General features: G+C 39.6%; 1 protein-coding gene across 18 annotated transcripts in view; it reads right to left on the bottom strand.

Moving 5' to 3' along the window:
- Positions 1-398: 398 nt before the first annotated feature.
- The window catches only part of CCDC150 (coiled-coil domain containing 150), a 68,151-nt gene continuing 46,204 nt past the window's right edge, over positions 399-22,345 (bottom strand). For 12 of the 18 annotated variants that reach the window (XM_070581726.1, XM_070581724.1, XM_070581725.1 and 9 more), the window contains 12 exons: positions 21,717-21,824; positions 15,879-16,007; positions 14,851-15,020; positions 13,667-13,760; positions 12,700-12,869; positions 8,906-9,032; positions 4,424-4,618; positions 3,926-3,994; positions 3,671-3,832; positions 2,949-3,035; positions 1,050-1,169; positions 399-758 (listed from right to left, as the gene is read on the bottom strand). In XM_070581726.1, coding sequence (XP_070437827.1) covers positions 642-758; positions 1,050-1,169; positions 2,949-3,035; positions 3,671-3,832; positions 3,926-3,994; positions 4,424-4,618; positions 8,906-9,032; positions 12,700-12,869; positions 13,667-13,760; positions 14,851-15,020; positions 15,879-16,007; positions 21,717-21,824 — 1,548 coding nt within the window. In that variant the 3' untranslated portion in view covers positions 399-641. Of the gene's footprint in view, positions 759-1,049; positions 1,170-2,948; positions 3,036-3,670; positions 3,833-3,925; positions 4,060-4,423; positions 4,619-8,905; positions 9,033-12,699; positions 12,870-13,666; positions 13,761-14,850; positions 15,021-15,878; positions 16,008-20,291; positions 20,900-21,716; positions 21,825-22,345 lie in introns of those variants that run through there. The other 6 variants (XR_011528860.1, XR_011528857.1, XR_011528858.1 and 3 more) reach the window with 3 other exon arrangements.

The raw sequence follows: 22,345 nt of genomic DNA, 5'->3' as shown, positions 1-22,345 counted from the left end.
AACTTACGGCTTACTATAGTAAGGGAGAACTACGTTGGTGAAGCGTCGTCTCCCTGAGCAAAGCAGACTGCTGAATTCAATAAACTTCTTTATAAATCTCCAAGGAAGCTGTAAATACAATCTCAGATCTCTTCTGTAAGAATAGAGATATAGTCTTATTAAACACGCGCTCGTAATTGCCCAGCATAGAAGGGTATAAGTTAACAAGACAGTGGAAGGAAGAATTTTTACCACTTTCCAGGTGATTCTATTTCCAGGGACTATCTACTGGATGTTAGACTAGGACATTTCGTTGAAACCAGGTATCATATCATTTAGTAGCCGTAATATCTAGTACCTCACTAAACGATTTTTGATAAAATGTACTTAGAAGAATAGCCAAGTATCATGCAACAGCATTGTCTATCATACAACAAATTAACATACATTTATTGGGTGGAAAATGGGGAAAGGGACAAAAAAGATGGGGTGGTTCTGCATTGTTATTAAAGAGTTCATAAAAGGATAAACTCAGGTCCAAAATCTTCCGCCCACATCAAAGACTGCACGTTCTGATGACTGTAGGAACAGGCCAGCCCTAGTTGCCGGCCTAGGGAATCGTGGTGGTGCGGTACAGAGCAGCAGCTCCTCTCTCAAGGACATCACTTTCTCTCTAGCTCAGAATGACACTTCTTGGGCATCAATCTAAGATTTTGTTTACTCTCCCATCGATGTAGAGCAGACTGGCTGGACATGACATCGTGCCTTTGATCTTGGTCCTGTTGGAAAGAAAACACACAACACTGCAGAGCTGAGGCTCTGTTTTGTCTTTATGAACAGCATTTTTTCATCAAGGTAGGTGGTTCTAATCTAGACAGTTTGGGAGAAAGGGAGCTTTTAAGAAAGAAATCTAGTTCATTGGTTTCGTAGCAGTACTTTAAAGAACTACTGCTTTAAATGGTAAAGATGAGTGGAGAGAGTAGCTGGATGAAGAGAGAACTTCTGTAACGACAAATCTGAGAAGGAACAAATCCAGAATTGCTTAAGACAGCCGTGTCTAAATAGCCTACCTCGTCCCGCCACCTGTCTTCGCGGGGAAGTCTCTGCAGCCGGTTTTTTGTCAGCTCGAGTTGTAGGCCATCGAACCTGCGCTTGAACCAACGGTGAGCTTCTTCCAGGTTAGCTGTTATCTGGACACAGCAATGCCATCATTAAAAGTTACACAAAAAACTTACAACTGTTTCTTTGTTGTGTTCATTGTTATATTAGTTCAAGAGACTTTTTACCTAGATATTAAAAGACCCAGATTCTGACCACAAGCTCCTTGCAATCTATTTGCATAACACATCCTACAGATGAGAGAGTACTTTCTGGATGTAGACTTAAAAAATGCTTTAAGCCTGCTGCTTTTCACGCATTGGTTAATATTTCCTGGATGTGGACTAAGGTAAGAGAGGACCCAGGAGAAAAGTAAGATGAGAATGAAAGCACAAGACGGCACTGAGGGGGCCGGCCCCGTGGCTAAGTGGTTAAGTTCGCGCATTCCGCTTCCGCAGCCCAGGGTTTCGGCGGCCCAGGGTTTCACCAGTTCGGATCCTGGGCGCGGACATGGCACTGCTCATCAGGCCATGCTGAGGCGGTGTCCCACATAACACAACCAGAGGCACTCACAACTAGAATATACAACTATGTACTGGGGGGCTTTGGGGAGAAAAAGAAGCAGAAAAAAAAGATTGGCAATAGTTGTTAGCTCAGGTGCCAATCTTTACAAAAAAAAAAGAAAATCAAGCTCCCTTTGACATTTAACTTGTAGAAAGGTACAAAGCTAAAATATTTTCCAGGTCTGTTTGTGTATCCTGATGACAATGACACTCCCATCCCCAAACCAAACCCCACCTTTCTCCAGCACTCTTTGCCAGAATTGGAGGGAAAGATGCTTGAAATGGCATTGTGCATCATGCTTCCTCTTGCGTGGCAAAGGAGAAGGGAGCTAACATTGACTGGAACTTACTCGGAGCCATCTCTGCGAATAACAGTCCAGTCATGCATCGCTTAACAACAGGAATACGTTCTCAGAAATGCATCGTTAGGCGATTTCATCATTGTGTGAACATCATGGAGTGGACTCACACAAACCTAGACGGCACAGCCTGCTACACAGCTAGGCTCTATGGTACCAATCTTATGGGACCACCGTCATGTACTCAGCATTGACAGAAACGTCATTATGTCATTATGTATTAACTTCCTGACTTCTACGGATGTGGTAACTGATGAGTTAAAAAAAGTAAATGTAACTTCCCTAAGGGCACAGTAAGCATCACAACTGACATTCAAACTCAGGTTTGTCAGAGTCCATATTCTTTCTAATACACCATTCTCACAGTCATATTGTCATGTAATTTAATAGCTATAAAAGGGACAAATCATGACCAACTCATAGCAACACCACTGCCATGTTCACTTCAAGCTTAAGAATCTCTGTTTTCTCGTCTGGACAACGAGGGGTGGGTGTGGCACACTAATGATTTCAAAGATCCTTCCAAGCCCTAAAAATGTCTGATTTTAAATTGTTTCAACAAGGCCAATCTAAAATATTAGAGGAAGCAAGTTAACAAATTAACATGTCCTACTTGACACTTGCAGTTACTGATTGAACAGAGAGCTTCCGCGGGCACTGTTCGCGTCAGACAACGCGTTGAGAGCCACACACGCCGCCTTCCCTTCGTCTATTTAGTGGGAGGGACTCGGGCGTCAGGCTTCATTAATATTTCAGCATTCTGTTCTCTCTCGTCAGGACACAAGATATTAACCTAAAAACTACTCTTTATAGTAGACACTATTCTTGGTAAGTTACTGGTTCTTCTGTGTGGCTCTGACGGCTGTGGCGATGGGACTGACGGGCCTCGTGTGGCGCAGGCGGCTGTCTGAGGAGCGGCCTGCGCCTGGCGCCCACGCTGCTGGTTTACCTGCTCTGACTCCACACTGGCCTCTTTCAGTTTGTGCTCTGTCGCCTCTTTACATTTCTTCAGGTGTCTGATAGTTTCTTCCAATTCCTGAAAACAGGATACGAAGATTTTTACAAAAGACCAAAATACAAGATGAAAACTTATTTGCAGTTTAACCTACAGTATATATATGTGTAAATGCTTACAGATTTTGACTTTAATTTATGGATTCTCCTGAGAAAAAGTGATTAACATCTCTTTCCAGACCTGGAGGGATATTTTCATAGCAGACACTCTGTTGGAAGGCCAGAGCTCACTGACCTCTTCAGGTCCCTTTTCAGTGACAGCATGTTTTGTTTGGATCAGGGTGGGAATAGCGAAAACTCCTGTAACAGCAGCAGATGCACCGGTGCCCAGGGAGGAACCAGCGGCTCTCCAGTCCCTGAAAGACTGAGATTCAGCTCACGAGTCTGCCTTAGTAACCAGTACTTTGCATCTGTGAGCTCCACTTGTTCTTTAAAAATGAAGATTGTTTTTATTAAGTTGAAAATGGAGAACATGTACCATATTCAAAGCTGCAGGCTTCTTTCTAGAAACAGTGATTCTCAATACTTAGCTGAGATGAACAACTTGCAAAGTTCTGTTTTCTTCTACAGAACCTAGAAGGTCTGAGTGCCGCAATGCTGAGCTTGGGCACATGTCACTTGCTGATAGCCTGAGAGGACTCCTAGGCCACCCCTTACCTGGCACCGATACTCCAGTTCCTGCCTTATTTTCCGCTCCGTCTCCAGGCGCAGCTCTTGCTGTTTATTCCGTGCTGAGGTATCATACTGGCTCTTGGCCAACAGCTGCATCTCTTTCTGTAGGTTAGTCATTTCAGATACAAATTGCTGGATACTCAGCGACTGGCAGGGCACAAAGAGGGACACAGTTGGTGAACCTGTCCAAGTTTGGGATTTTATGTGGATGTAAACATAGAGTTTGTGGAAATCATCTACCTGTTCATAGTTTTTTTTCTGATATTGATCCTTAATTAGCTCCATTTGCCTCAATTCTTTTTCTATTTGCTGAAAGTAAATGTGGAAATAACACAGAAAGATGATCAATGGAAAAACTGGCTTGCTCTTTTTGCCTATAGGATGACAGAAAGAATCCCATATGAGACACACAGTTATCAGTTCCTGCTGGGCTCTCCTTCCCGTCCGGCCCACTGACCCCGAAGAACAAAGTCTTATACAATCACTATGGAAGAGACAGATGGGGAGCCAGAACGTGACACTGGCAGCCAGTGAGAAACCAAATATTTACACCATGGTATCTCTGCTGGAAAAAGAGACAGTCCCCCAGCCCTCTGCCCGCTTCCCAGGTGTAGCTGGAGCTCCCAGGGAACACACGGCAGCGTCAGTGCTCTGAACCATCTTCCTGAAACCACCACCTGCCCAGATCCTCGTCAGACACCAAGGAAGTGAGGGGAGCCTTAGGGTTTCTCATACAACCTTCATCCTCTCCATATTCTGAGCATTATTCGCCTTAGCCGAATAGTGGAGCTTAATTTGGGCCTTTTGATTCTTTATTTTCTCCTTGCTGATGTTCAGGATCTTTTCCAGCTCGGTGAGTTTCTGCCTCAGCTCTCGGTTGGTCCGGGACACTTCCACTGATCTGAAGTTGGCTTCATCAAGGGCTTTCTTCAGCTGTGGAACACAAAGGGAAAATTAGAACCTTTTTACCTTTATTCAGTAAGAGAAGCTTATGCTTAGCTTTGTCTCTATATTTTGTTCTCTTTAGACCTTTTTTTTTTTAAAGATTGGCACCTGAGCTAACAACTGTTGCCAATCTTTCTTTCTTTTTCCTGCTTTTTCTCCCCAAATACCCCCAGTACCATAGTTGTATATTTTAGTTGTGGGACCTTCTAGTTGTGGCGTGTGGGACGCCACTTCAGCATGGCCTGACAAGCGGTGCCATGGCTGTGCCCAGTATCCGAACCAGTGAAACCCTGGGCCCCTGAAGCAGAATGCGTGAACTTAACCACTTAGCCACAGGCCGGCCCCTGACCTTTCTTTTAAAAAGGCGGGTAAGTGAGGCAATAGTAACGGTGTCCGATCAAGCAGATTTGTGGAGCAACACTCTAAGTGATTTCCGTAATTTTTAAAAAAATTTTTTATTGTGGTCTAACTAGTTTATAACATTGTGAAATTTCAGTTGTCCATTAATATTTGTCAAACACCATATAAACACGCCCCTGCACCCCTTGTGCCCACCGTTCCCCGCTTCCCCCTGGTAACCACTAAATTGTTCTCTTTGTTAGTAAGTTTGTTTATATTCCACACGAATGAAATCGTATAGTGTTTGTCTTTGTCTGTCTGGCTTATTTCACTTAACATGATGCCCTCAAGGACCATCCATGTAGTTGTGAATGATTTCCATAATTTTTAACACTAAAGAACACAATCTTCTTAGAACAGATAAACAATGTAGATATATATGCATCGTTTGCTTTTTTTTTTTAAGGAAGATTAGCCCTGAACTAACATCCGCCGCCAATCCTCCTCTTTTTGCTGAGGAAGACTGGCCCTGAGCTAACATCTGTGTCCATATTCCTCTCCTTTATATGTGGGACGCCTGCCACAGCATGGCTTCACAAGCACTGCATAGGTCCACACCTGGGATCCAAACCGGCAAACCCTGGGCCACTGAAGCGGAGCATGTGTGTGTGGTCTACAGACCCTTAAATTTTACTGGGTTCCATGGCTGTCACCTTTCCAGTCCCAAACCACAGACTCAATTGGGAATTACCAGGAGGCATTCATAATTCAAAATTAGCTTCCTTTGGTAATCCCTAGTGCCTTGGCTAGGAGTAAGTCCACATGAGACTACAATCAGGAACCTTTCCTTAACTCTTGAAGATACTACAGAATCTGCTGCTAAAGCAACAGCTGCCCAACAAAAGCCCCTTGGACTCTCTGGCCAAAGTTGTTCTTGATAATAGGATAGCCCTTGATTGTCTTTCAGCTGAGCAAGGTAGTGTCTGTGCTGAGATTTGAAGTTAGGTCTCTCTGACTCCAAAGCCATCTCTTAAAAAGCAAATGATGAGGGGCCAGCCCGGTGGTTTTATTCTCCCTGGTACGCTGCATTGTCTCAAAAGCTTTAAGTGCATGTTCACAGCTGCTAACCACCAGGCAAATGGTCTAAGACTAGAACATCAGACAGGGAATGAGAGAGCCAGCCCTGATGGCCTAGTGGTTAAAGTTTGGTGTGCTCCACTTCAGTCATCTGGGTTTGCTTCCCAGTTGCAGAATCATACCACTCATCTGTCGGTAGCCATGCTGTGGCAGCAGCTCACATAGAAAAACCAGAAGAGCTTAACAACTATATACAACTATGTACTGGGGCTTTGACAGGGGAAAGGAAGAAAAAAGGAGGAAGATTGGCAATAGATCTTAGCTTAGGGTGAATCTTCCCCTGCAAAAAAAAAAAAAAGAAAAAAGGAATGAAGAGAATGACTGACTGAAAGAATGTGAACCCAAAATCATGACCTGTGAATGCCACAAAGAGATTCAGCAAAAAGACATCATGAGTAGTGAATATCACACGGAGATTCAGCAAAAAACTACAAAGAACTCCAGAGCAGTAGCTGGGAGTAGTGCTAATGCCTTACATTTTCATTACATCTCTCAGGCTGAGAGTCTGATCAAAAGGGGAAATTGTTAAAAACAGGACAACAACCCAAAATGGAGTCACTTATGCTAAGCCCTAAGTCAAAAAACAAGACTTAATTACAGTTTCAGCTATCCAAGAAATGGGCTCTTAAACTGGTCAATCAGGAATTGCCTGATAAGCATTAGCTGGGCAATATGCCTGGCTAATAAGACCCCTGCCATCCTCTAAAGGAAAGGAGCTTTGCAATAACCGCTTTTTTGCTATAACTTGTTCCCGCTCCCTTCTGCCTATGAAAGCCTTTCATTTTGTGCAGCTCCTCAGAGCTCCTTTCTATCTGCTACATTGGACGCTGCCCAATTCGAATTGATTTTTGTTCAAAGAAACTCTTAATTTTTAATATGCCTCAATTTATCTTTTAACATTAAATAATTTTACAGAGTTCCCCTCTTCCTCACGTGCCCTTACATCAGTGCCATTGATTTTTAGGAAGAAGATGCAGCTGAAAAGGGAGATGGGAAGGTGGTATTCTCTATGGCTGATAGTATTTAACCTGTCAAAGAAAGAAGCCAAAGTTATTTGTACCTCTTCTCTCTATACTAGCTCATTCCTTCAGACCCTAACTGCACGCCACAGTGCTGGTCTTGTATTTCCACCCAACTTACTTCCTGTTAGATATTCTACCATCTCCTCAATCACAGCTTTGTCCAAAACTGGGTGAGCCCTCACGATTATCGCTTACTTGGTACTTAAACGTTGTTCAAGCACTGCGATAATCACTTTACATACATTTTAACCTGGAAGGTAGTTGTGGCGATTTCCATTCTCTGACTGAGGAAACTGAGACTCAGAAGTTAAGTCACTTGCACAGATGGTAAGTTAACGCATTGCTGATACAGGCAGAGCAGGGACTTCTCCTAGGCAGCGAGCCACAGCCCAGCCCTGCGGCTGACTTCTCACTGACATCACACTCCCTGCTCTCTCGGTCTCCTCACAAGTTCACTATCGTCACCGATCCTTGTTAAAAGGATTTGAATTTTATAAGTACTCTGAACAACTATCTCTGATTAAAGGTAACACTAATTTCAGTGTACCTTACTGTTTCCCACAGAGTTTGCTTTTTATATTTTTAATATTTATATAGTACTTTGCAATTTACAAAGCACTATATAAACAGTCGAATCTGATTTTGTAAATGGTCTTTGTAAGTTGCAATTGCTAAATGCACCAGATCTGGCAAAATACAGACCAGCCACCGCAACCAAATCTTGGAATGATTTTAATTCTTCCTTCCCCTTTGCTCATGATATAACATTTAGTGTCTATTTGGTGATTTTTCTGTTAAAATGGCTTTTTGACTTAATTTTTCTCTATTTTCAACAGAATTACTCTGCTTGGCCCTAACCATCTAAAGCCCAGAGTAACTGTTCTGGTTTTCTTGAGTCTCCATGTCTCCAGTTTCTCTTCATTCTTGCCTACTCTCCACTGCTATCAGACTAACCTTCCTCTAATTGTGCTCATATCATACCCCTCTCTTCTCGGAAACCCAGAGTGCCCCACTGTGACCTAAGAGCTCACATCCAACCTCCTGCTAGTCAAGGCTATCCACCCGCCGGTCCCATCTAAGCTAATTGCTCTCTCAGACGTTTCCCAAAGTGTCTGCTCCGATCCAGAGAGGCAAATCCTTCTCATTGGCTCACATGTCCCGTTCATTTGTGTGACTCAGATTGGCTCGTTCTCTTACATAGAGTGTCCCAGCCCTGTCAGCTCTGCCAGTCTCAATCCCGCACTTTCATTAAGCTTCCCTTCTTCTGTCACCCAACCAGCCTGAAACAAACTTTCCTTTACTTTGAATTCCTTCAAAATTGTACACAGCCTCTAGCTATCCGAGAAAGGTCTTCTGATGTCTTCCCTGTTTGTCTTATAAAGAGTGGAGATCACAATTAAACAAGGGTCACTTAGCAGAAACCAGAGCATAGACCATGTCGTCTACTGCTTTTATAGTGCCTCTCAGGAGACAGCAGATATGTGATGGATGCTAGTTAGGTGAATCGAGGAGAGAGGTGGTTTGATATCTGTCTATCTGAATCTGATGGCAGTCTCCTTAACCATCTATCCCACTCAGTCATCACTCCCTGATGGGAAAGCTCTCATCAAGACATTCCTTCAATGGACAGAGAACCGTGTATCAGAAACTGTTTTTTTGTGTGTCGATTTACAAACAGCATAGAGATGGCTCAACTGCATCCATTCTTGGACATCCCATAGCTAGTCCTCCTCTTGGAAGGTATTCACCTAGAGGAAGCTTGTCACTTGACTCATACCTCAGTCATTTCCCGTTGTGCTGCTTTCTTTGCAGTTTCTCTCTCAGTTTGGAATTGCTTTCTTAGAGCTTCTATGCGTTCAGCATGTAATTCTGCTTCCATTTTGGATTCCTCGGTCATCCGTTCTCTGTTTTGAAGAAGACAGATGATAATTCATCTTTAGAAACCATCTTAGGAGGTAAGAGAGATCTGGAGGGGAATGTGTGACTGTCCAAAAGGTGTATGGTTTACGAATGAGAAGCAGATCAGTCACCAGGTGAACCTCAGTGATCTGGAGCTCATTAACAGACTTGAAAAGAAAACATTTACCTGTAGCATTAAAAAACAAAAAGCCATTTAATATAAAGAGATCGAACCAAAAGAGTGAAACACATACTTTTGTTTTAACCAATACTGAATAGTCTCAAGCCAGCAACATTTCACAGAATATAAAATTTGCATGACCTCCCAAATAATAAAAGTCCAGGACCAGATGACTTTCCTGGTGAATTCCACCAAACATTCAAAGAAGACTCAATGGCTATCCTTCTCAAACTCTTCCAAAAAATTGAAGAGGAGGGGAGGCTTCCTAACTCATTCTACAAGGCCAGCATTATCCTGATACCAAAACCAGACAAGGACAACACAAAAAAAGAAAATTACAGGCCAATATCACTGATGAACATTGATGCAAAAATCCTCAACAAAATACTAGCAAATCAAATACAACAATACATTAAACAGATCATACATCATGATCAAGTGGGTTTCATTCCAGGAATGCAGGGATGGTTCAACATCTGCAAATCTATCAATGTGATACACCACATTAACAAAATGAAGAATAAAAATCACATGATCATCTCAATAGAAGCTGAGAAAGTATTTGACAAGATACAGCATCCATTTATGATAAAACCTCTAAATAAAAGGGTATAGAAGGAAAATACCTCAAAATAATAAAGGCCATATATGACAAACCCACAGCAAACATCATTCTCAATGGAGAAAAACTAAAAGCTATCCCTCCAAGAACAAGAACCAGACAAGGATGCCCACTGTCACCACTCTTATTTACCATAGTATTGGAAGTCCTAGCCAAAGCAATCAGGCAAGAAAAAGAAATAAAAGGGATCCATATTGGAAAAGAAGAAGTGAAACTGTCACTCTTTGCAGATGACATGATTTTATGTATAGAAAACCCTAAAGAATCCACTAAAAAACTTTTAGAAACAATAAATGAATACGGTCAAGTCATGGGATATAAAATCAACATACAAAAATTGGTTGTGTTTCTATATACTAACAACGAAGTAGGAGAAAGAGAAATTAAGAATACAATCCCATTTACAATTGCAACAAAAAGAAGGAAATACCTAGGAATAAACTTAACCAAAGAGGTGAAAGATCTGTACACCGAAAACTATAAAACATTGTTGAAAGAAATTGAAGAAGACACAAAGAAATGGAAAGATATTCCATGCTCTTGGATTGGAAGAGTTAATATCATTAAAATGTCCATACTTCCTAAAGCAATCTATAGATTCAACGCAATCCCTATCAAAGTTCCAACAACACTTTTCACAGAAGTAGAACAAAGAATCCTAAAATTTATATGGAACAACAAAAGACCCTGAATAGCCAAAGGATTCCTGAGAAAAAAGAACAAAGATGGAGGTATCACACTCCCTGATTTCAAAATATACTACAAAGCCATAGTAACCAAAACAGCATGGTACTGGCACAAAAACAGACACACAGATCAATGGAACAGAATTGAGAGTCCAGAAATAAACCCACACATTTATGGACAGCTAATATTCGACAAGGGAGCCAAGAGCATACAGTGGAGAAAGGAGAGTCTCCTCAATAAATGCTGTTGGGAAAACTGGACAGCCACATGCAAAAGAATGAAAGTAGACCACTACCTTACACTATGCACAAAAATCAACTCAAAATGGATTAAAGACTTGAATGTAAGACCCCAAACTTCTAGAAGAAAACATAGGCAGTACGCTCTTTGACATCGGTCTTAGCAGCATATTTTCAATTACCATGTCTGACCAGGCAAGGGAAACAAAAGAACAAATGAACAAATGGGACTACATCAAGCTAAAAAGCTTCTGCACAACAAAGGAAACCATCAACAAAACGAAAAGACAACCTAACAATTGGGAGAAGATATTTGCAAACCATATATCAGATAAGGGGTTAATATCCAAAATATACAAAGAACTCATACAGCTCAACAACAACAAAAAAACCCAATTAAAAAATAGGCAAAAGATCTGAACAGAGATTTCTCCAAAGAAGATATACGGATGGTCAACAGGCATATGAAAAGATGCTCAACATCATTAGCTATCAGAGAAATGTAAATCAAACTACAATGAGGTATCACCTCACTCCGGGCAGAATGGCTATAATTAACAAGACAGGAAACAACAAATGTTGGAGAGGATGTGGAGAGAAGGGAACCCTCATACACTGCTGGTGGGAGTACAAACTGGTGCAGCCACTATGGAAAAGCAGTATGGAGTATCCTCAGAAAATTAAGAATAGATCTACCATATGATCCAGCTATTCCACTGCTGGGTATTTATCCAAAGAACTTGAAAACACAAATGCATAAAGATACATGCACCCTTACGTTCATTGCAGCATTACACACAATAGCCAAGTCTTGGAAGCAACCTAGGTGCCCATCAAGGGACGAATGGATAAAGAAGATGTGGTTTATATACACAATGGAATACTACTCAGCCATAAGAAATGATGAAATCCAGCCATTTGTGACAACATAGATGGACCTTGAGGGTATTATGCTGAGTGAAATAAGTCAGAGGGAGAAAGTCAAATACGTATGATCTCACTCATATGTAGAAGGTAAAAACAAGAACAAGCAAACACATAGCAATGGAGATTGGATTGGTGGTTACCATAGTGGAAGGGGGCAGGGAGGGCAAAAGGGGCGATTAGGCTCACATATGAGGGGATGGACTATAATTAGTTTTTGGGTGGTGAACATGATGTAATCTACACAGAATTCAAAATATATTACAATGTACATCTGAAAGCTATATAATATTATAATCCAATGTTACTGCAATTAAAAAAATTAAAAAATTTAAAAAAATTTGCATGGATCACAAATATGAAAAATACCTTCTTTGCTTTAGCTTATACCTGTCTCCTACAGCAATAGTTCACTACCTGAAAGAAATAAAGATCTACATGCACATTGCATTTCCCTTGGGTATAAATGTTCATAGAATGTTATTAATATCTAAGTCATATTTACCTAGGTACAGATTAAGACAAAACTTTAGTGGCTTGACCTGAACTTGAAGGATTTGACCTAACTAATCTCACGCCAAAACTGAAATCAATGAATGGTTTAGCATCTGCTTAGATGGAGCCATCCGAGTCCTGGCTGGGTTCTTCCCATCCAGGCTGCTGTTATTCCTTTTCCAAATCATGCTTTTAAAGGACACATAAGATTTTGATAGAAAAGGCTTCACAGAAACATGCCAGTGTCCATTCTAACCAACAGTCTTTAAATCTTGGTTTAACCATCATGTACAGAAGGAGCGTGATACTAGAAGAGGGGAGAGCTGAAAAGGAGATCCAAATGAGCATTCCCCAGCCAGCTAGGATCTGCTGCTGCTCAGCTATGCCTGGTGCCTTACCATGGCTCTGCTGGGAGTACTAGTTCAAAGTAGGAGAAAAGGGTTTAACTAGTTTATGGAAGGAAAGAACCAAACTTACTCCCCAGAGTCTCTTCTCTAGGTACACTGTGACTGTTCTGCCCTTACCTGAAGGTTTCCAAGTTCTGTCGCTCAAGTTCTTTGTTTTCCAGTTTCTCTTGAACCTGATCAAGCTTTGTTTGCAGATGATTATTTGCCTGGAGAGCTTGCTCCAGGCTCATGGCCAGTTTCCTGTTGTCTTCTCTAGCTACATCCAGGGCTTTTTGTACAGGCTCCATCTGAAAGAGAGAAGAGTGTTTGTAATTCCACTATAACACAAGCAAGTCCATAACGCTGAGTCTTCCCTCCTTGCACTGTATCATCAAGTGCCATTGAAACAATAATTAGTTGGAACTAGGGATGCCAGATGCCTGGAAGATAGATGTGAAAATGTGTTACAGACATTGCTGAGGAGACTCTCAGAGGGCAGTGGGAAGGGTGTGCTCCATTGGTCACCAGGGCGCTTTGGAAAATAGAGCCAACTTAATTTATCCTAACTTTTAAAATTTTAAACTAGTTAAATTCCCCTTCCTAATCCTATGAGCTTCTGGTATCACTGTCTACAGAGATAAGAACTGGAAACTTGCATATCCTTCCAGAAAAAGCTTATTTATATGAGATATCCATGTGTATTTTATATACGTGCATATGTGTAGACACATATTCATGTGCGTACATACACCTGTGAGCACACACATGCGAGTATGTGTCTCTTTATTAATAGTGGGATCAGCTGACTGAGGTTATAAGTGATTCTCTAAACCCTTTAACTTCTGCAGTCATTTATGAATTAATAAATGAAAAGAATGTGGACTATATAAGGCAAAGAGAATTAGGCATAATTGTGGTCCTGGTTTGCCAGTAAATGACTCACTGTTAAGAGCGCAGGCCCATTTGTAAATATTTCACCATCCAAAACTCAGACTTGAATGAAAAGGAAATTTGTCTGATTGTTTTACTCCATTTTTCCAAAACAGCAATATCCCAATAAAACCTAAAATATCAATATTATCATCTATAAAAACCTGGGCTTTACCTCATTGTTGTGCTGGGCATCCACAACAAGCATTCTGGCCTGCCACTGGTCCACTTCTGCTTCCAGCTTCTGCACCCTTTGTTGATTTAGAGCCCTAAAAATGGAAAGCACAGAGAGAGTGACTATAGACAAGAACCATCTTGGAATGATACCACTGGCAGTTACAGGGCACTCTTCTAAGAAGCTCAAATAGCATATGTAGCAGGCTACAGATGCTTAGAATATCTGAGAGTTGGCAGGTGACAATTAGTAGCCTCAGCCTTAGGTCAGGAAACTAAGGCTCCTAGGGATTAAAAACTTGTCCCATCTAGGATTCAATTTGGCTTGATACATTAAACTATCAATACATTTTAATGACTAACTTATGGGCTGGTAATTTTATACTATATATATCACTAGTATAAAAATCTATCGCTTCTACACGGATTGACTTATTGTTGAGGTTCTTGCTTCTAAATACAACAGCTACCTAAAACTTTATTCTGAATGGTAAACAATATTTTTAATACTATCCCCTTGACCTTTAAGTTCAGAGGTAATATACATTCATAATATGTAAAAATTAAAGATAAGCACAATGAAGAATATAAAACTCACTTGTTCTCCCATAACATAGAGGCAATATGCACCACTAATATACAGATTACAATATATTTTAGAGGCCTTATTAAATTCAGATCATTAGTTCATTAACCTAAAAGAGAAACTTTAATGCAATTTTTGAAACATTCAAAGAAGTTTACTTAGAAAACATGGCTAGAAGTAGTTCTCAGAATAATTCATCTAAAATAATTATTAATCTTTAAATAGGATACTAATAAATGAATAATTAATTCAAACTCAAGCAGTCACTTAGCTTCAATTATCTTGACAATTACTATTCTGGAGACCCAAGGGCAGGTTTAAAGGGCATAGAAAACAGTAAGGGTAAAACAAGAATATATCACATGAATTTCTAGAATGCACACTCTTTCACATCATTACAAAAGATCGGAATTTTGAATTTTTGGAAATCATATTTATAATCCCAGATTTTCCCTAATTTGCTAGTTCTTTAAACACCATTTTACTAGTTTTTTGCGACAGAAGCAATATAAAGTGAATTTGTTTCTCGACGGCACGCTTCTCCTTACAACAATGCAGCAGAAAAATATAAGTACAAAGACAGAAAAATAATCTGATACCTTTCTTTCTTGAGGCCTGCAATCTCTGAATCCCTCCGCCCAAGCTCTATTTGTACTTTTTCCAGAGCACCTTGCATCTTACTATGAGAAGCCAGCACATTCTCCAACATAATTGTAACTTTGCAGTTGTCTTCTTTAGCCTCTGCCAGTTGTCGCTGAAAGTTTCCCACCTAACAGAAAAGGAAACAAGACAAAGATATTTGATCCTTTCTGGTTATTCTTCTGCCGCTGAGTCCCATTACTTCTAGGAAAGAGTATGGAAATCAGGCATGGTAGAATGCTGGGAGGAATAATTAAAGTATGTTTTAATTTTATTTCATTTATTAAGTTATTATGACTTTGAGAAAAAGAAAACTAGACCCCAGATCCTATGGAGAATTCTGCAGTGCTTCCCAACTACTGTCAAGTCACAGCACGTCTATTAACTGGAGACACGGGGATCAACAGCTTCTTGGGTCTAGAGGTGGTTCCAGGCTGGCCTGCTCTGGCCCCGCTCAGCCATCTTATGATGGGGGCAGAAGAGGAGAACATCAGAATCACGTGAGGGAAAAAGACCATGAAGAGAAAGCAGAGCTGCTGAAGATGATGGAACTCAGCCCTCTTCAGAGGCAGAGCCAGCACCTGCTGTCAACAAGTTTGGGATGACCTCTGTTCCCACCAAGCACACAGACTGTTCAGGAGAAAGCATTTAGTGATTTAATTTAACACGAACTCATGGCAGTGTTATATCACATTGATGAAACATAAGTAGGCAGGTTATTATTACCAACGTTAGATGTGTTTGAATAGAAAAAATTAGGACTTTTTCTTTTGATTATTTTTAAGACAGCAACTTCAAAAAAAAAAATTGGGAGTTAAAGGGAAATATTTTAAAGCTCTTTCAAAGTTATCTTTTCTTTAGGAAAAACCCCTCCGCTGGTCAGTTCTCATTCTCTTACTAACGGTCACAAGAAATGCAGGAATGCGGCTGAGAAGGAGATCCCAAGCGCCTGCTCTCAGCCAGCGGCTCTCTGCAGGCTGCGCCTTGCCTTCTTGCTCTCTCTGTCCTCCACGGCCTCCAGGTCCCCCTTCAGCTTCTGACTCTCCTTCAGGGCTGCGTCACGGCACTTCACAGCTCGAGAGAGCTCCTCTTCGTTCTTGTCAAGAATGGACTTCACCTTAGCAGAACAAAAGGAACAATAACTTTCCAAAGCACAATAAATCAACAACTAGAATAAGACAGCAGTTTAGAAACCGAACTTAAAATGTTTAAATGTCCTTATCCACTATTATAAGCAAAACCCAGCTTTATTAGCTGTTTTCCCCTTTAAAGAAAACTACAAAGCAAAAAAAAGACTCTACGTGAATAAACATGGGCAAACTTAATACATGCCAATCTCCATGAAATTACAGAATAAGGGATAAAGGAGATAAGACTGCGAAGTAAGATGTAAAATGGGGGGAAGTGATTATCATGGAATTTGAAAATATAACAAATGCACAATATAATAAAAGCCAAGATGAATAATAACTAAATAAAATGTCAAGAAAACAGTGTTACAGAAGAATGAATCCTAATTAGAAATATTCGAATTTTATATCCCTGAAACACTTTTAGTATATCTACACGATCATTTCAAACGATCATCATACTATTTTAAATATTACTGTTTAAAAACGTTTTATTTTGAATTAATTATAGACTGGCAGGATGTTGCAAAAATAATGCGAAGAGTCCCATGTACTCTTCATCCTGCTTCTAATGGTGACATCACATACTGCTGTAGTTCAAAACCAAAACCAGGAAATTGACTTTGGGACATTACTGTTAACTAAATTAACTGGACTACGGAACTCAGTTTTCACCATTTTTTAAACCTACATTCATCTAGCTGTGTGTGTGCACATAGCTCTGTGCAATTTGATCCTATGCACATATGCGTGACCACCACCACAATCAAGATACAGAACTGCTCCATCCCCACAAGGAACTCACTTGTGCTTCGTCTTTGTATTCATATCCTCCCCCAACCCATCCCCTGTCCCCTGGCAACCTCTAATTTGTTCTCCATTCTATAGTTCTGTCATTTCAAGAATGTTATTTTAAATACTTTAATGTAATTAACTTTTGTGTAGGTAATACACCCACAATCTTTAACAGCTTTACTGAGGTACAACTGACATACAACGAGCTGTGTATGTTTGAAGTATACAATTCTGACATATGTATAAACTCTTGAAATCATAATCAATATAATGATCAATATAATCATCCCAAAAGTGCCCTTACGCCTCTTTGTAATTTTCCTCTTCTGTCTCCTACACCTCCTTCTGTTTCTACACCTCCCTGCAAGGCAACCACTCATCTGTTTTTTGTCACAATAAATCAGTTTTTACTTTCTAGAATTCTATATAAATGGAATGATATTGTGTATACTCTCTTTTGAATGGCTTTTTTCAACTCAGCATAATCATTTTGAGATTCATTCAGCCTTTTGCCTATATCAATAGTTCATTCTTTTCTGTTGCTAAATAGTATTCTATTGTATGGACATACCACAATTTACTTATCCCTTCACCTGCTGAACACTTGAGTTGTTTCCAGCTTTGAGCTATTGCAAATAGAGCTGCTATGAACAGTCGTGTACAAGTCTTTGTGTAGACATATGCTTTCATTTATCTTTGGCAGGAATGGGAGTGGGATGGCTGGGTCATATGGTAGTAGCATGTTTTACTTTTAAAGAAACTACCAAACTATTTTCCAAAGTGGCTGTACCATTTTACATTACCTTCAGCAGTGTATGAGAATTCCAGTTGCTCCACATCCTAACACTTGGTGTGAGTTTTTCAAATTTAGATGTGTGGTAATATCTCATTGTGGTTTTTTTTTTTTGAGGAAGATTAGCCCTGAGCTAACATCTGCTGCCAATCCTTCTCTTTTTGCTGAGGAAGACTGGCCTTGAGCTAACATCCGTGTCCACCTTCCTCTACTTTATATGTGGGACGCCTACCACAGCATGGCTTTGCCAATGGTGCCATGTCTGCACCTGGGACCAGAACCAGCGAACCCTGGGCCGCCAAGAAGCAGAACGTGTGAACTTAATCGCTGCACTGCCACTGGGCTGGCCCCTCATTGTGGTTTTAATTTGCATTTCCCTAATGACTGATGTTTAACATCTTTTCAAGTGCTTATTTACCATCCATATATCTTTTTTGGTGAAACATCTGTTCAGATACTTCACCCATTCTTTTTATTTTTATTTTATTGGGTTGTTTTCTCTTAGTGAGTTTTGAGAGTTTTTAATACCTTCTGGAGACAAGCCCTTTATCAGACATGTAATTTGCAAATATTTCTCCCAGTCTATGGCTTATCTCTTGATTCTCTTAACGTCTTTGAAGAGCATAAGCTGTCATTTATCATTTTTTCCTTTACAGAGCATGCTTTTGATGTCAAATCTAAGAAATGTTTGTGTAATCCAAGACCACAAAGATTTCCTCCTATGTTTTCTTTTGGAAGTTTTACAGTTTTAGGTTTTACATTTAAGGCTCTAATCCATTTTGAGTTAATTTTTATATATGGTGTGAAGTATTGATCAAAGGGTTTTTTGTTCCAATTGCTCGAGCATTTTTTGTTCAAAAGATCATCCTTTCTCTACTTTCATTTTTGTTGAAAATGAAATGTTCATAAAATTAATTACTTTAAACAGGTAGCATAGTCACATTATTCCTTCTTTTTTTTTTTGGAAGATTAGCCCTGAGCTAACTACTGCCAATCGTCCTCTTTTTGCTGAGGAAGACTGGCCCTGAGCTAACATTCGTGCCCATCTTACTCTACTTTATATGTGGGACGCCTACCACAGCGTGGCTTTTGCCAAGCGGTGCCATGTCTGCACCTGGGATCCAAACAGGCAAACCCCCGGCCGCCGAGAAGCCGAATGTGTGCACTTAACTGCTGTGCCACTGGCCCAGCCCCATGTCACAATAGTCTTAAGGTACAAAGGGTAAAGTAAAAAATCTCCCAGCCACCCAGTTTTCTTCCTCAAAAATAGTGTTGCCAATTTATTATGATTAATTTTAGAACTATTATATGCATTACAGGTGAATACATACAAATATATTCTTTATTCTCCCACTCTTTTGCATACAAATAGTAAAATACTATGTATACTCTTTTGAACCTTGATACTTCATTTATTTATTTATTTAAAGATTGGCACCTGAGCTAACAACTGTTGCCAATCTTTTTTTTTTCCGCTGCTTTTTCTTCCTAAGTCCCCCCAGTATATAGTTGTATATTTTAGTTGTGGGTCCTTCTAGTTGTGGCATGTGGGACACCGCCTCAGTGTGGCCTAAGGAGAGGTGCCATGTCTGCACCCACGATCTGAACCGGCAAAACCCTGGGCTGCCGAAGCAGAGCATGTGAACTTAACCACTCGGCCACGGGGCCGGCCTCATGAACCTTGATACTTTAAACCTAATATATATCTTCAAGCAGTATTCCAATCCATGGATACACCATGATTTACTGAGCCAGTCTCTTATTGATGGATTTTTAGTTGCTTCCAGGCTTTCACTAATAAACATTACTTCAGTAAGTAACCTTGTAAACATGTCACATGGACAAACTCGTCTATCTGTACGAAAAAGTCCTAGAAGTACAATTGTGGGGCAGAGTGATAAATGTTGCCAAATTGCCCTCCACAGAAAGCTGTAGCATTTTATACTCCTGACAGCAACAAAGAAGAATGTATTTTCCCATCTTCCTCAACATTATTACACTTCCTGAAAACTTTTAACCTGTAACATTTAATACTTTAACTTTTTCTGTAAGGATCCAAGAATAGCATAAAAGATGCCAACTTATAGGTTCTGAAAACCTATTGGATTTTGTTCTAGGAAAGTATACAAGGAAGAAAACAGTTTTTATAATTTTACCAGTGTTTATAAGACATAAACATGAAAAGCAAAAATATTTACAGAAAGGATCTAAATAGTAGTCAACTCTAACAGACAAGCTATAGTACTTTCTATGTTTAAATATCAAGCAAAGATGGATCCTCTCACAAGTCTTCTTGGAAAATATTTTCCAATGTTCAAGTTCTTGGGGCTTCTATTAATGTATTTCTGTTTTAAAATCAGGCTTTATCCAGATATTTTACTGCAAATATGAAGATTAGGTAGACATTTTGAATTTTGAAAAAATAAAAATTAGATTTTAAAAAACCTCAATGGTTAATGTTAAGCCAAATTTGATATTTCTGTGTTAAAAGAAAAATGTAATTATGCGATAGCCAGAATGATGGTTTCCATCTACGTTGTCAATTTTTCCTTTTTGTGAAGAACCTAATTTCCGTGTTGTTACTGATACCTCCAAACACTATCTTTCTGGACTGCGACTAATTTTCTTCATTGCCATATAAATCTGACATTTCCTTATGATTTAATTTGTGGTCTTCACTTACCGAATCCAGTTTAAGAAAATGTGTCGACTCATCATTTATTAATGGTCTTGCGGCCAGAATATCTATTTTACCCTCCAGTCTTCCCTCCATGGTTTTAATAGCATTCAAGAGAGTCTTTAGAGAGATTCTAGCGTCTCCAATCTCCTGAGAAGATCTCACAGAAGTCAGGGAAGGTGCAAAGGTCACACGGCGTGTAGAGTTTGGAATAACACTGGGCAAACCAACTGATGAAGTTCTTTCCTTTACATTGTTTACTTGGGGCCTACAGCTTTCAAGGAATTTTGAAGACACAGGCCTCTCTGGAGATTTCCTTTTTCTTGGAGGCATCACCAATTAAAAACAATAAAAATCAACTAATCCTAGAGTTACTTTTCAAGGAGTGCCCCCTTTACTAAGAGAAACACCGCAATGTTCTAAATGAAGCCAGGATGGAAAATATACTTGAAAATGTATCCTTTGCTTTCAGAATGAAGAAATCACACTGTAAAGTATGTCCTAGTACAGAAACAGACCTTGAATCAAATTCCCAGCAGGAGAGCGGATCTACTGGGGACACTCTACCAGTCCAGTCAGATGGTCAGAACCCTGACAGTGTTCCATTTGAAGACACATTCTAGTTCCTTGGTTGCCAGGGGTATATATACATACACAAATGTTATAGATATAGAAGTTACACAGTTTATCCTGACTGTTCAAGATGAAAAAAAAATTACATACATGGTAAATTTGTAAATCATTGAAATGAATCACTTTCTTTTGGTAACAGATTCCTGGATTATTTTCTTCATTAAATGTTTTATATATCTTGTTTGTCTAACCTTTTCTATTTATTTGTTAACATTAACATGTTTGTGACCGACAAAAGGTTTTCAGCCTCAGCAGCCACCATGCAGACAAGTAAGCACCTTCACTACTACTATCTCCTTCGAGTGAGCTGTCTGTTGCAGGTGTATCTTTTGGGGACTGAGTTCTGAGTTTGCCTATAATTTACAAACCAAAGATATTGATTCCTCACGACTGCCAAAAGTTTTAAGGCTCAGATTAAAAACCTACTTCCTCTATGAAAGCATTTCTCAATGCTTCCCTCATAATGATGCCCCCTATGAATGCTCATAATACAATCTGTTTTGTTTCTGAAAGGCCTAACTTTCTATCATAAAGTTTATTGAGTACATTCCTAAGCCTCTAATTACAGCATAAACAATCTGAATGTCCCAATCCTGCCTCAGGCATCTTTATGAATTCCTCCATGGCTTAGCAGAAGCTTGTACATGGTGAGTATTTAAAAAATGTTTGTTAATTGAGTCAAGTGAGCAGATATCCATCTTTCTGGGATTATATGGTAAGGTGGGGAGAAAGGCATCAATTTCTTAAAAACTAATTAAAACAATATAACAGCAATCTTCTTGTAGCTATTAATCACACCTGAGCATATTTGCCCTCTAGAGCCTTGTTCAACTTGCGCAGATGGTCATTCTGTGAACTGGTTTCAGTAAAAGAACGTAGTTGTTCTTCTAGCTGTTTAACTTTTATCTAGGGGAAAAACAGAAGAATAATAAAACAAGCCTCATTAATGAGAGATATACTCCAAAAGGGGAAAAAAAGGTGTCATGAATTTTGCAAAAAATGACAGAAAATCATTAAAACTTGTAAAAAGCAATCCTAAGTTTTTCTAATCATGCAAAGAATGAATGCTATTTCAACTAAACAGCTATTGCAACAGCTCAAGGTGGGCTATAGCCATTTACATGTACTGAGATAACTCATTTGGTTTCTATTGCTTATGGAAACTCCAAATTAACACGACTCATGAATATAAGAGTGAGACTTTGTGGGTAATATATTTCATTTTTAAAGGAATTGTGGTATCTAGCATTCAAAATCTTTTTGAATAGGGATGATTAAAATTGTCAATGTGCAAGAAAGGGATATAGTCTTGGGTTTTACTGGCAGAATTACAAAAATTGAATAAATGGAATTCTTATAAAGAAGAGCACTCACATCTTTCTCATTAAAGAAAATGATCATTTAGAGGGATAAAATCATTAATATTT

Source organism: Equus przewalskii, chromosome 17 (assembly GCF_037783145.1).
Source record: "Equus przewalskii isolate Varuska chromosome 17, EquPr2, whole genome shotgun sequence".
NCBI classification, from domain to species: Eukaryota; Metazoa; Chordata; class Mammalia; order Perissodactyla; family Equidae; genus Equus; species Equus przewalskii.
Note: the sequence above shows the minus strand (reverse complement) of the source record. Positions and strands in the feature narration are given on the sequence as shown.